Source organism: Denticeps clupeoides, chromosome 3 (assembly GCF_900700375.1).
Source record: "Denticeps clupeoides chromosome 3, fDenClu1.1, whole genome shotgun sequence".
NCBI lineage: Eukaryota > Metazoa > Chordata > Actinopteri > Clupeiformes > Denticipitidae > Denticeps > Denticeps clupeoides.
The window spans coordinates 13,452,634-13,467,490 of NC_041709.1; the positions used below are offsets into that span (position 1 = coordinate 13,452,634).

Here is a 14,857-nt window from a genome sequence, read left to right on the forward strand (position 1 = left end):
TTTGCTTGTTTGTGAGTTTGTCTGTTTTTTTGGATGCGGCTCAAGTCTTTGCTGTGTAGACCATAGCGACTATGAATTCTGAAGTTTTCCGTCTGTAAATTCATGGCACTTTGTTAATGCACACAGCACAGCACACATTAACTCAGTAAAGTGAAGTGATTGTCACACGTGATACACAGCACACAGTGCACACAGTGAAATTTGTCCTCTGCATTTAACCCATCACCCTGAGTGAGCAGTGGGCAGCCATGACAGGCACCCAGGGAGCAGTGTGTGGGGACGGTGCTTTGCTCAGTGGCACCTCAGTGGTACCTTGGCAGATTGGGATTCGAACCAGCAACCTTCCTGTTACGAGTCTGCTTAGTTCCCCGCTAGGCCACCACTGCCCTGTTACATCCTGGTAACGATAAATTTTTTTTTACGAAACAATCACTTTAAAGGCATCCATTAATGCTCAATGATCAATCCGTGTCAAAACACAATGTTAAATGATATTACCATACATTAAAATGAAGTACGTGTGTATAATTCTGAACAATCTACCCTATTTTTGGATGTCTGCATGGATTTTTATTGCAATTTCGTTTAATGGCCACATAAGTGACCACGTGAGGCGATTGTCATTGTGAAACACTGCAGCACAGCACACGGCGACACAACGAAACGTGTCCTCTGCTTTTAACCATCACCCTTGGTGAGCAGTGGGCAGCCACGACAGGCGCCCGGGGGACGGTGTATGGGGACCGGGATTTGAACCGGCAACCTTCTGATTACGGGGGCCGCTTCCTTAACCGCTAGGCAACCAATAAAGCAACCCCAAATATTTAACCATTCATGATTATTTTACATTATGCTGCGCCTGCATGTAAGCCAGCAGACATTATTACTGTACACAAATAGCCCAACAGACAGCTGCGCGGATTTTACGCGTCTGCTTCGATTCGCAGACGTCCAACCTATTACTTCCGGCCACACTGCGCGTCTATGAGTTGTATATCAGCGCGCATGCGCACTACATCCCAGCTCAGCCAGGTTGCTCCACAAGCGCTCACTCTAGCTCGTTAAAGACTTTTAGGATACCAAAAATAAATTAGGACTTTTAAAAACATGCAAATCACGGCTGAGTTGTTCCACGTCTTGCGTCCCGTTTATCAGGGTGATCAGAGCAGATTTGCTGTTTGCCAGTTACTTTGCTTCACCTGTCAGGGCTTTGAACACACGCTGGTTCGAAGCCATCGGTTCGGCATAGTTGAAAAAGAAAATGTGAAACGCTAAACAATAATTCAGGCTTTTAAAAATAATAACGATGCGTTTCTGTGAGGAAAGGACTTTCGCTTTATACGATTGTATTGTCTTATACTTTCTGTTGACAAGAATCGGCTTGACGTTTTGAATTGGAACTACGTTACAAATACGTTGCATTTACGTTGCCCGTTGACGCTCGTCAGTAACAGCCCGAGCCGACAGCTCTGCGCTGACATGCGCAGTCGGCTCGCAGGTACGCTGGCGCAGGTGGAGTTAAATGGTCATGGTGGCGCAGGAACGCCTCCGTGCTGAACTCTGGATCCGAAAGTCGTCGGAAAGGCGCGGAGGGCCCGCGGAGCAATGGCCGCCGGCTTCTCGCAGGACTCCGTGCTGGGCTTCCTGCTGCGCAGCGGCGGCGCGGTGCGCAACTCCGAGCTGCTGGCGCACTTCAGGCCGTACCTGCGGGAGCACGAGAACCGCGAGCACAACCGGGAGCTCTTCAAGAAGTTCGTGAACGCCGTGGCCGTGGTGAAGCACCAGGAGGGCACGCCCTACATCTTGCTGAAGAAGAGGTACAGTGCGGACGCCGGCAGGCCGCCCGTCAGGCATGAAGAGGGGCACAAGCCCAGGGAGGCTCCGAACCCGGACCCGAAGGCGTCTTCTCATGCGCCTAGAGAAAGAGGTCCCGTTTTACCCGCTGCGGGACTCGTCAACCGCAACAACAACAACGTGGAGGCGATTCGTGTCCCCAAGCCTGTCAAAGCGGCTCCTGCGGGGAGGACCGACAGGACCGACAGGAATGGCGGCACCTGCGTGGCCAGACAACCGGCTGTAGACTCCACTGAAACGAAACGCCAGAGCTTTGAAGAAGCCGGGAACAAAAGGCCCGGGCTTCCTTCAGATCTGGAACACAATGGCGTGGAAGCTGGCAGGACGGGAGCCGCTCGGCGTCCCGATCACGCGGCCCGCGAGGTCCGGAGTTCGGAGGCGGCGGCGGCGCCGCCTCAAGCTGGTCCCCGCTGCAGAGGTTCGGGGGAAGGGGCAACTACATGGGTGCCGCACCACCTGCAGGGACAAGCTCCGGGGGTCCCCCACAACACACCGACGCCGCCGGCCAGAGGTGACCTCCCAGAGAGAACCGTCCCAGCCGCCCACTTCCTGCCGGAGTCTGAAGAAGACGGACCCGCTGGCCCACAGCGCCGCGGCCGCCCTCTGGAAGCGTCGTCCAGCCAAGAGTCCTTGACCAGTTCGGAGTCCGACTGGACCCAGGCCAAAGCCGCGTGGCACAGCGCCGAGGGCCTGGACCAGCGGGGGGACCATGGTGTGGACGAGAGAGTTCGCCAAATGCTGCAGCGTCCGCAGGAGGTCGGGGTGCTGCCGGCGCTGCGCCGTCCAGCGAGACAAACCAACCCCCTGCACCACTCCACGGGCCACCTGGACGAGGAGGCGGCGTCGGCCCCGGGCACCCCGAGGCCCCCGGCCCACCGCATGCACAGCAGAATTAGCCGCAGCCTGGGCTCAGACCTGGACAAGCCGTTTCTGGAGGACAGCGAGTCCGCGCGCTACAGCCGCCTCCAGCGCATCTCGTCCTCCCTCAGCGCCACCTATCGCGTCTCCACCCCCCCCAGGCTCCACGGCTCCAGGGACGGCGTCTCCCTCTCCGAGGCCTCCAGCACCCAGAGTCTCTCGGAGCAGCGGAGCCCCGCGGTGCCGCTGCCGCCCAGGGAGCACGAGTGGCTGGTGAAGGCCGCCTCGGCCGACTGGCCGGACGTCTACTCCCTTTTCCGAGAGGACAACAGCCTCTTGAACAAGAAGGACTTCATCTCGGGCTACACAATAGTGCACTGGATCGCGAAGCACGGGGACCACCGGGTCCTCAACACCCTCTCCTACGGAGTCGCCAAAGCCGGGATGAAGCTGGACGTGGACGCCAGGAGCGTGGGCGGGTACACCCCACTCCACCTGGCCGCCATACACGGCCACAAAAAGGTCATCAGCCTCCTGGTGCACAAGTTTCAGGCGGACGTGGCGCTGCGGGACGCCAGCGGCCGCAAGGCGTGGCAGTACCTGAGCAAGGACGCGTCCGGCGACGTCGTCCAGCTCCTCAGGGCTCCGCAGAGCAAGGCCGCCGCCGCCGGCCCGGTGCCCCCGAGCTACGACGTCACCCTGCTGGTCCCCCGACCCGCCACCGGGCCGGCGGCGGTGAAAAGACACTCGTCCCTCGCGGCTCTGTTCAAGCACAAGTCCCTGGCGCGAGTCACCGCGCACTCGGAGTTCGCTGTGTGAGCCGGACCTCGCAAAGAAGGCCACCGCAAGCCCGTGTCCACGCCACTCGCTTGTCACTTCTTGCCATTTTAGAGCTTTGAAGGGACTTTGCCTGAAATGCCTTGACTTGCCCTCTGCTGTGTGTGTCTGTAGTGTCACGTCGAGCTGCCGCGGCCCGGTCCTTGCCGCTGGCTCGCCTCCCAGTTTTGTGACATTTGATCTCTTGGCAGCGCGGAATGTCTTCTGTGCACCGCTTCCTTTTAACTGTGTTTTGGAGATTACAATAAAAAAAATATTATATTTTCAATGTAATTCCCCGGAGTAAAATATAATATGTTGTTAACCTCACGGTGGGGACGACTTATTTGGTTTAATTGCCATTTGAATCGTCGGCGTTTTCGGTGTGGCCCCCGTGGAACGACCGGAACGGTGTATTTAGGTGAAGCGTGGCCGCTGCTGGTGGACTGCGGTCCCCCGCCCCGCCCCGCCCGTGGTGTCCCCGCTCTCTCGGCCAGTGAAAGCCCCGTTGTTTGAGCTCCGCTGCGTCTCAGTATAGAACCTGATGAGGCTTGTCCGGCGGGTGGGTGTGCCTGTTTGTCACTGCACTTCTGTTTCTGCTTTTTTTGAGGGTGAGCAGAGAAGTGTAGTTTCTTCTTTTGCGCCTTTTACCGTACTTTGCTGCTGTGCTGTACGGTGCATGGGCGTTTGATGACAAGGCATTCCAGCGCAGGTTCTTACTTGCCACCGGGTGCTAGAGTACGTGTTTTGAATCCTGTGTTTACACTGCACTGTCACGCCATGTTGTGTATTTCCTCAGTCAATATTGGACTGTTATTTGATAAATCCCAAAGTACATTTATACCACTGTTCGCAGCATGTTGTTTTTATTGCACTTATTAAAACTAAGTTAAACGTATCAACAATGTATTTTCATTCTTCATAGTGAGAATCGTGTGGGTTAAAGGGAAGGTTGGGTAAAACAGAATATTTTTTTGTCTCTTCATGACAATGTGTTAATGGCAGTGGGAGATTAATCTAGTGGAGTTTCTATACCCTGAAGTATACTAATGATTCATTATATTAAAGGTTTAACATTTTGCAAGTATTTTCTGTGTCGTCTTTTGCATTAAACTCCATTGTTTACAACTTTGAAAGGCCTTGGGTGGTGAGGACAGAAAGAGCTTCTCCGGTGTCTGAGGACCGTTCAGTACGTTTTGTACTGAAACCGCTGGATCATCTTGTTTTATCTCACTAATCGCTGGGCAGGACTCTGCTGGATTACAGAGAACAGTTTCTACCCGATGCCACCAACCATCTATTGATGAAACTGTATTCACGTGAAAACGATGGACTGTGCGAGTCCAGAGGGTGTCATACTAACTATATATATATAACTATATATATATATAACTATTTATTTGTAGATTTCTTTTTAATTAAAGATAAAATTATTATCTTTAATTATGTATGTCTCACAAGACCATATTTATATTATTAACGTTTGTATATTTTGTTCCAAGACTAAGCAGGAAATAAAATTCCTTGAATGTCTGGACGTATTTGCCAATTTTCTAGTCCGTCTCACGACTCCACAACCAGTATTTGTTTTTCTGTACATCCACATATTCCAATTGCTCAATCATGATGTACAGTGCGGTATCTCCTTTCTGAGCCGACAGTGGGCATCTGGTCCAACAGGTGGGACGAGGTGCAGAGAGACTGGCCTGTGTGGTTGTGATGTCAAAAAGTAAAAATGTCAACACTCACTTTCGGCACAGTCCCTACATGGCATAATTACCAGTTGAGCTTGGTAAAGTGTAATATTGTGACTTAAAACTGGAAAATAAACTTGATTAACCAGACCAGACACCTTTTTTCTTTTTAAATAGTTTTATCTTGTAAAACGAGGACGTCTTCCATTTTTTTTTCTCCAACAGTGTAAAGCAAGGTTCAGCTGCGCTTATCTGATCACAAGTCAAATGTGAAATCTTGAGTTGGCCAAAGCAAGAAAGTGACGTATGGGAGGCACCGTCACATGTTCATACTGATTCATTCGGAAGTGGATTACGGTCTGTACTTGATACAAGAGGACATTATAAAACCATTAGGGGAAAAAACTTGCCAATTATACTGTAACATGACAGCGGACTGAAGCCGTGGTAGTGCTACACTTGCAGTGTTACAAGGAGACACAATATTACATTTATGTCTTGTTATTTATGCCAGGCTGCATTAAAAAAGAGTTAACGTAAGACATGGCAGTAAATCTCTCGTACTCTGTGATGCTTTCAAGGCCACAGTACACCGTAAACTCGAGTCTTAGCAGAGGAAAATACATGTTTGACATCTCCTTTTTCCATCCTTTTTTCTTAATAAAATATAAAATGTGTTCTCCTAAACATTAAAAATTGCCAACTGTTGCCACACGCAATATTTACACTCACGTACATAACACAAACAAAAGTTTATATATAAATAATGATTGTGGTTGATGTCATGGCAGCCTTTTTGTGCTTACTTTAGAGCAGGTTTTGAGAAGATCTTGTCTTTGCAGGTTAATAAAATAGATTTCTGAACTATGTGACTGCTAGCGTGTGAACTAGAAAGACTAAGAAGAAAATGTTTGTATTGCTCCAGCTTTTTCATATATATGTGTCAGGGTGTTCAGTAGTTAGAATTAAAAAGTGCTCTGCTGTATCGTCAGTGACAAACAAAAAAAAAAAATCTGTGCTTGATCATTTACACTGAAATAATTATAGACTGAATGTCCGCTAGTGACTGCTTTACACTGTGAAGTATCTGAATCTGGTCAATCTGTGACATGTTCTGCATGTCCGCAGTGCATGCACGTGGTGCTGATATCGCGTGACATCAATGGACAAGGCAGTGGTTCTCACGTGAGAAGAGCTGCACCATCAAAGCTGTTTGAACGGGCAGCCATGTGCATAAATCAGCCGAGGCACCAGTGTAAGCCGCCACTTAGAGCCTGTAGCGGTCCTCCGGCCATGAGAGTGCTTGTGTGTGCAGGGTGTGGACCCTCCTATTGTCCTGTAGTGTGTGGTGATGCTTCATATAAGGCACTTTCCCATGCACAATGTCCTTCATCAATCCGATGGGCGGAGTCAGAGCGAGGTCACGGTAGTCGGGCGGGGCACAGACTTAGAACCCAGAGGATTCCAAAGGGAAGGGGAAAGCTGTGGCGTGGTCTCGTCACTCAGCGTCTCCCCCAGCCTCAGCAGCTGCTCCTCCCCCTGACGGATGAGGTCGTCGAGGTGGCGCTGCCTGATGAGCAGGGCCGGGCGCACGCGTACGTAGTGCTGGTAGTCCCGTAGCTGCATGGAGCTCAGGTAGCCTCCCAGGATGTCCAGCACCACCCGCTCTCTGCGGTCCAGGTTCTCCTTTAGCTCCCGTGCATCTTCCTGCTGGCTGCACAGCTGCTTGCGCTTCTGCTGAAGAGATTTCTGATGGGCGGAAAAACACAGAAACAGAAATATGGGTGTTAGCAGCCTAGTGGGTAACACACTCAGATGTGAACCAGAAGACCCAGGTTCAAACCCCACTTAGTACCATTGTTCCCCTGAGAAAGACCCCAGGGGGACTGTCCCTGTAACTACGTATTGTCGGTCACTCTGGATATGGGTCGCTGCTAAATGCTGTAAATGTTAATATGTTAAATGGAGCAACTGGGCTAATGGGCTCAAATTTACAAGTACCAGAAACTAAGGGAGCAGCAGCGTTTTGGACCGGCTGCAGCTGAGAGAGTAAAAATGTATTAATATGGTACAGTGAGTTACAGTAGTTGAGTCGTGAAAGGATAAAAGCTTCAAATCAGTGTGGCCAAGGAATGGCTTAACTCTAACAAGCACTCTTAGTTGGTAACAACGGAGGATCAACTGAGTATGTCTGTTCATCGTGGAATAACGTGAGACATAATATTGCATTTATTTCTTGTTATTTATGCCAGGCTGCATTGAAAAAGAAATTTCAACATAACACATGGCCATGAATCTCTTGTAATCTGTGATGCTTTCAAGGCAATCATGTGTCCCATTGGAGGCTAATGGTCCAATAATAATAATTTATTATTTTTTAGACTTGACTGTCTTACTCTGAATGAGATTTAGAATATTTTTGGCCAGTGTTTCACCTTGTGTTTCACTTTGTTGAAGCATTTGTGTAGGGAGGTCAGACTCAATGCCATTATGACTTCTTATATTGTTTACAGACATGTATGATGACAAGCTGCTGCTTGCATGGTGTTGCCACCTTCTCCTGAGGTTGAGGTTCTTGCTTTTTTATTTTTTGCTTCATATTTGTCTGTTTATGTTCACGTTTTTCAGCATTTTCAGATCTGTACTTCAGTGTTATTCACAACACTCACGCCTGCATCCACCACTGGCCACTATGCTGCTGAATCGACGACGATTAAGCAGCACACGGGCAGCACTGGGCAGCTCTCTTATCATCTGTTATGTCTGGTAATCAGAACCTTCGGTTCGTGCTGCAGCAGCTTTCTAAAGCACAATGCATGAAACTCTACACATACAGCTTTCATTACAAATGGTGCAGGCCGGTAGTCAAGGCACAAAAACCCAGAGTGATATCACACTGCAAAAAGAGGAGGATTCCTGTGCCATTAAAGATGTCACTTATCTGTAAGTACAGCCATCCTGTCTGCACATTGCTTACTTGGGCCTTAAGTTAGCGCACTACCCTGCCCTGCAACTTTGGTGCTCAATTCGTGGCTGCCAAATACCTTTTTCCCCACTGTAAGAGTAAAATACACCTTCAAAATACACTCAACTACCAGCAAACTGGTAGTTGAAATTCTTCCTCCCCAACGGGTCGCTCTCCATTCCGTGAAGTTAACTTTATGAACAGCTCTTGGTGACCTCAAAAAAAGGGCCATGTGTTGAAAATGGGTTTATTTCACCTTTTATGGCAACCATAAGCATAGTGGATACTTACCTCTCGTTTATTGGACAGCAAGAAGTTATTGTATAATGGAAAACAAGCGGCAATTTGAGGGAGTATGTTGAAGTCTAGCAAATTTGTTCAACTGCCATTTTGTGAAGGTCTCAACCCTCAGACATCAGATTTCACATCACAGTGCACCCTTGTCCTGAAAGGAATTGCTGTTTTACTCTGGAACAAATCCAGAAAATTCTACAAGATTGCCTTCTATAAGTAATTGCAATCTATATTTCTTGAAAATGAAATGCAATGAAAATCTACTCACATACTGCAAACAAGGAAATCTTTCACAATGATCTTGCTACCATGCATCACCTGTGTTCATTTATTTGAGATTTTGGGGTGGGAACTGTGTTAGACATTATTCAACCACAAATAAACAAATCAAACACTCAACAGCTCAAGAAGCGATATATTAAATGCTTTTACTGAATGCAACGAAACACCCTTCTTGTGGAATTCTGCCGTCTCATATTCAGCTCCTCCCAAACTGCATAGAGCTGGCCAAACTTGTATTTATGTTTGTGTTTGGTTAAAAGCTGTAAGCTATATATAAAACTATCGGTTTCAGTTTGGCAATGGTATGTTGAATACCTTGAGGTGCTGAGCTTTCTCACAGATGGGATGATGTTTTCTCCAAAGTTCCCATGACATTTAAGTGAATGCGCTTTGCCCTCCATACTCTGCTGGTTTCCGCTGTCTACAGTCCCAGAAAATCACAGAGCCATAACCATCATGTATCACTGTAAACATGGTCTTCTTTCCAGTGTCTGATTCATACTGATTCAAACGTAAGCCTAAACAGTTCCAGTTCTCTTACAGTGTTCCGCAGAGCACAATCTCCAGCCATCTTCATTCCATAGCATTCTTGTACAAAGTCACAGAGTATACTAGCCTCTGGGGGGACAAGTACCTAAAATTGAGTTTATGGACATTTTTGAAGCACTTATGTATGTTGCTCTGGATTAGAGCATCTGCCAAATGCATTTAAGGTAAATGCATGTGATGAATGGAGCAAGTTACTGTTTCACTGATGCTCTGGGGGAGGTTCACTTCCTTTGATTCTGAAATATTTGCAGTGTGTGCAATATGGATGTTCTAATACAGATGTTCACCATTAGTGCACATGAAGCATTTTGGTCAATGTTCCTAGTTATTTCTGTCAACCGAATTGTAGAGTACCAATTGTAACTCTGCAGCACAGAGTTACTAATTATGTTCATTGTGCTGTATGTTTGATAGTGCCTATGCTAAATTAAGAAAAATGTTAAATGTCATTTACACCCAATGGCTACATCAAGACTCACAAAAATATGAAAACCTATTTCAACTATTTCTACTCAGTACCCTATAAGATATCCTCAGTAAGCTCCATCATGTTCTCCAGATGTGTTGTCAGCCTTTGAAAGTAATGGATACTCATCGCCATCTAGTGTCTAGCCATGGCATTGCTGGGGTTCCCATCACAGTTAAACACTCAAATGGAACTCCTAAGGGGCGCTGGGTGACAGGCCTGAATGACATAATCCCAGTATTAAATATAGTTTTACCAACAGCTTCTGGCATTGCACAGGAACATACAGAAACTGAGAGGGCGTATGAAAAAGAACTGCGTGTGGCTTGACTACTGATAAGATAACGGGTATTTAGATGACTGCATCAGACAAAGAGCACAGGCTGACATATCAAGTGCACGCTGTAACAAGATTCTCGTCACAGCTGATTAGAGGGAGGCTGAGTAAGTGCGTACGTCTCAAACCGCTTTTAAAAACATCCTATTCTCTCCATATCTCGAACGTCTATCTGTCAAAATTCTACAAATTAACACCAGTACTGGACTGAAATATTTGACATGTTGTCAGAATTTGTGGGGAAAAGAATAGAGCCCAACCCACTTGGGGCATTGTTTGGGGTTTTCTCCTCACCTTCTTCATTATCTGTTCATCAAAGGGACATGCTGGCCTTCTCTACCTTACTGGCAAGAAGACTAATTACAACAAACTGGAAATCCTCGAAACCTCCCAGCCAAATTCACTGGATGCGAGATATTCTTTATTTTGTAAAACTGGAAAGGATAAGACTTTCACTTAGGGGTTCCCTTAAGACATTTAAAAAGATATGGGGTCCTTTCCTTGATCTGGACAAGAATAAGAATTTCCCTTCTGGTCCCTGGTGATACAGTCTGCGTCTCGGTGGAGCTCTGCAGAGGTGGTTTTAAATTTATTTACATATTGATTTATTTTTGTATAGGTTGATGGTGGGGGTGGATTGTAGGCTGCTTTTTTGTTTATTTTGGTTTGTTTTGTGTTTTTTTTTTTTGGGGGGAGTAATATCTGAATGTGAATGTGTTTTTATGTATGTATGTATGTATCAATATATATATATATATATATACACACACACACACACATACACACACACACACACACACACACACACACACACACACACACACACACACATATATATATATATATATATATATATTTTTTTTTTCTGTTTGATTGTTTTTTTTATTGGGGTCTGGGTTTGAGAGTTTGAGCTGTTTTCTTTTGTAACCTTTTGAGAATATTGTTATTGCCTATGCTCTAATTCTAATAAACAAAGTTAAAAAAAAAAAAAAATTCTACAAATTATACACACACACACAGAATACTCGGTTTTATTGTTACCAGAATTAACTACAGCAGTATGGAATCAGATTTGTGCCAAAGTTTTGAAACAAAACGTTCCTAATATTAAACAAAATGCGTTAAAAAGTATTTCAATACATTTCAATATGCTGAAATGTAAAATAATAGGTTGGAATTTTGACAACATATGTTTTTGCTTACATCTTGCTCTCTTTCATTTTCGCTTGTAAGACTTTCAGTTACGCTGCTCGTTTTTAGTTTCCCTGCTGGCTTTTTGGTCTCATGGATCACCTCACAATCAGTGTGTTAATCATGCAGTTATTAGTGTTCACATATGCAAATGGATGTTACTGCTATAGGCGCACATATCGCAGTGTTGGGGTTCAGAGTTGTGATGGGAAGTTCAACTCTTTTCAGAGTGGCACATATTTTAGCCTTACTTGGCAAATAAGATTTATCGACACACAAAGCATTCATATTTGACAAGTAAGGCTAAAATGTAAGCCTACAGATGCCACAAGAGCCTGAAAAGAGCCGAACTTCCCATCACCAGTTCCAGGAAAGGGAGCTGTCACTCAAATACCTGCTGGCCATTGAGGCGAAGCCCCGCCCACATGAGAGAATTTTGCCAGAATCCAACCGAATCCTCAGGGAGCGTAAACGAGCGACTGAAAAGCCAGCAGTGAAACTGCAAAAACGAGCAGCGTAACTGAAAGTCTCACAAGCTAAACTTAAAAAGAGCGAGATGTAAGCAGGTTCTTATTTTACATGTCAACGTTATATATTTGTTTGATATTAGTAAAGTTTTGTTTCAAAATTTCGGCACAAATCTGATTCCATATAGCAGCTCTTCCATCGGATTGGACAACACATGTTAGCTGCTGTTCCTCAAGTGCATTGGTGACCCTTGTCTGAACATGAACCTGAAACAGCCTCCAGTTTTCCTTACACTTGATCAGTTTTTCTGCTTCTGATGTTCTTCAACTTGAAGAACATACGCTTCACCTGCTGCCTAAATCCCACTGCCATGGTATAAAGATAATCGGTGTTATTCACATAACCTCTGCGGTGCTAACATCATGGCTGAACAAAGTATATTTGGCCAAACTATTTACCCTGTTGACCAGTAGATCAGGGCTTGCACATGCATTAATTTATAACTGGCAACCCAACACAATGTTAAAAAAAAAAAAAAAAAAAAAAAAAATATATATATATATATATATATATATATATATATATATATATGTGTGTGTGTGTGTGTGTGTGTGTGTGTGTGTGTGCTTTTTTTAATAGATTTTAACTTTATTTTACTTCAATGTACAGTTGTGTTCAGCACACTGTGCACTCAAGCAGAGTGAGTCGATTTCTCCTGTCTGTGTGTTCTGATGGAAACCATTTCCTCCCCTTGCTTGTTGTTAATCTCGTGCACAACAAGTACCTTTTTTCAAGCAAGATGCGCGTACGATATGTGCATACATATGCCATTCTTCAATCCACTTTCTGCATGTCTTTGTACATTTAGGTACTTCATATATCTAATTCTAGCTTGTTGCTGACTGCACTTCTCTGATGATGAACGAGTTATCAACAGAGCAGCTCCATCCCCCTCCGTCATCCCTTGTCTCGTAGACTCATCGCCTAAATTTATACTCGCACTTGGACGTTCATAAAACATTTATGTCTCCCACTGAGGCTTGTAGATTAATCCTCTAAATGTAATGTTGTGTTTATTAATAATTGTGCAATGTTCTTTGCTTATTCTGTGATGTTTTTAGATATTATTATTTAGGTGTGTGCATAAACATCACCTACCTTCTCTTCCACACTGTCCTCTGTCTCCGGCTCACTCTCCAGTGTCGAGAGGGCGTTCTCCACACGGGCCAGTCGGCCGCTGAGTGACAGGTGCAGGTTGATGATCTTGTCCAAGTCCCCAATGAACATGCGGTACTTGTCCCGTTCGTTGGGTTTGCAGCGCTCCTGTACCAGAGCCTCCATGGCCTCTCCCACAACACTGAGCCGCTTGTGCTCCTCACCCAACTGCTCCCTCTCTCCTCGCAGGCCGTCCATACAGCCAGCAAGCGCCTGAAGCAGCTCCCCCTGCAGGGCCGGAGAACACGACGTATTCATAACATCCATATTCATTTCAATCTAGAACAAATTTTATTGTAACACATGAAGAGATGTTACTAAGCAACCCAGATGTGCTGTTGCACATGAACAGGAAAACAAGGTTTTATTGAGAGCGCACCAAATATTCTCTTCAAAAATAAAGAAAAGTAAAAAAAAAGTCAATATTTTTTTATATTTTTTTTGTATTTTTCACTTTTTTCACCCAAAAGTGATAGAAAAACGTGCAAATATGTACAGGAAAAAAAGGAGTGTGCTACTCTACCTTACTCACTATGTGTAAACAACAATGTGATTCTTCTGTTTCTACTCACTTATTGACTCTTAACTCTTACATAATGCTGCTTGAGCCATCACTGCATACTTATTTTTATTTTTATTTATACTCATAAATGTATGTCTATCTCTCTGTGCACTTGTTTTATGTCTTTTACATTGTATGTCTTTTCCCAATTTCCTAAACAAAAGTTTTCTGATTCTGATTACAAAAATGAATCAAACACGAAAAGAACGAAAATCACAGAAAAGGCATGAAACACTAATTAGGGCAGGTTAAACCAAATGGTCCTGCACCACTTCTAAAGTTCTTTCTCTCTCTCTCTCCCTCCATTTACATTCACATTTACAGTATTTATCAGACGCCCTTATCCAGAGCGACTTACAATTAGTAGTTACAGGGACAGTCCCCCCCTGGAGCAACTTAGGGTTAAGGGTCTTGCTCAGGGACACAATGGTAGTAAGTGGGATTTGAACCTGGGTCTTCTGGTTCATAGGCGAGTGTGTTACCCACTAGGCTACTACCACCCCATCCAGTCTCAGCTTCTTTGGCTCAATGATCCATTGGGCCTAATGCAAGGTTACCTCACCTGTAGCCCCTCCTCCTGGATCAAAGAAACACTCAAAACAATATACAAATGAGACCTTCAACATTCTTAAACAAAGAAAGCACAAAAATACACCCCAAAAATACTTACAAGCATATGGTACAAAAAAAGCAAAAAAAAAAACCCAAAACACCTACACCAAAACCTTCAAACACCCCAAGTGATGGTATCCCCCATATTCCCAATCAACTCCAAACCAAAATGACTGGATGTGACCCCCAAACAGTAAAAATCAGCCAAGATTTAATCATGCCGGCAGAAAGACCACTTGCACGTATCACAATCACAAAAACAATCACTTTCACTTAAGGAACGAAGGAGGGCTGAATTACCAGTTTCTGCCTGAGGTCAGTGTCCACTTCATCCACATCTGTTTCCATGTGTCTGACGTCAGCTGGATGAGCCTCCTGAAAGCTGTAAAGTCCATCTGCTTTCCTGCATGGGACATTTTTATGAGATGCATGCATTTGTTAGCTTGTTAAAGCAGTATTGCCTCGTGTGCCTACAGCTGAATCAAACAGTCATTATGTACAAATAAGCAGTGGTGGCATAGCAGTTAAGGAAGTGGCCCCGTAAGGTTGCCGGTTCGAATGCTGGTCTGCCAAGGTGCCACACACTGCTCCCCGGGCGCCTGTCATGGCTGCCCACTGCTCACCAAGGGTGATGGTTAGATGCAGAGAAGCCATTTCCTTCAGGATTAATAAAGTATAACAAGGAAAAAATGAC

General features: G+C 45.3%; 2 protein-coding genes across 6 annotated transcripts in view; one reads left to right on the top strand and one right to left on the bottom strand.

The window, feature by feature from the left end:
* Positions 1-1,605: 1,605 nt before the first annotated feature.
* On the top strand, positions 1,606-3,531 carry sowahb (sosondowah ankyrin repeat domain family member B). The gene has a single exon (XM_028974938.1). It carries the CDS (start codon positions 1,606-1,608, stop codon positions 3,529-3,531), a length of 1,926 nt encoding a protein of 641 aa, XP_028830771.1.
* Positions 3,532-5,388: 1,857 nt separating this feature from the next.
* The window catches only part of shroom3 (shroom family member 3), a 41,270-nt gene continuing 31,801 nt past the window's right edge, over positions 5,389-14,857 (bottom strand). For 4 of the 5 annotated variants that reach the window (XM_028973762.1, XM_028973760.1, XM_028973763.1 and 1 more), the window contains 3 exons: positions 14,464-14,566; positions 12,933-13,217; positions 5,390-6,971 (listed from right to left, as the gene is read on the bottom strand). In XM_028973762.1, coding sequence (XP_028829595.1) covers positions 6,633-6,971; positions 12,933-13,217; positions 14,464-14,566 — 727 coding nt within the window. In that variant the 3' untranslated portion in view covers positions 5,390-6,632. Of the gene's footprint in view, positions 6,972-12,932; positions 13,218-14,463; positions 14,567-14,857 lie in introns of all 5 variants that reach the window. The other variant, XM_028973759.1, reaches the window with a different exon arrangement.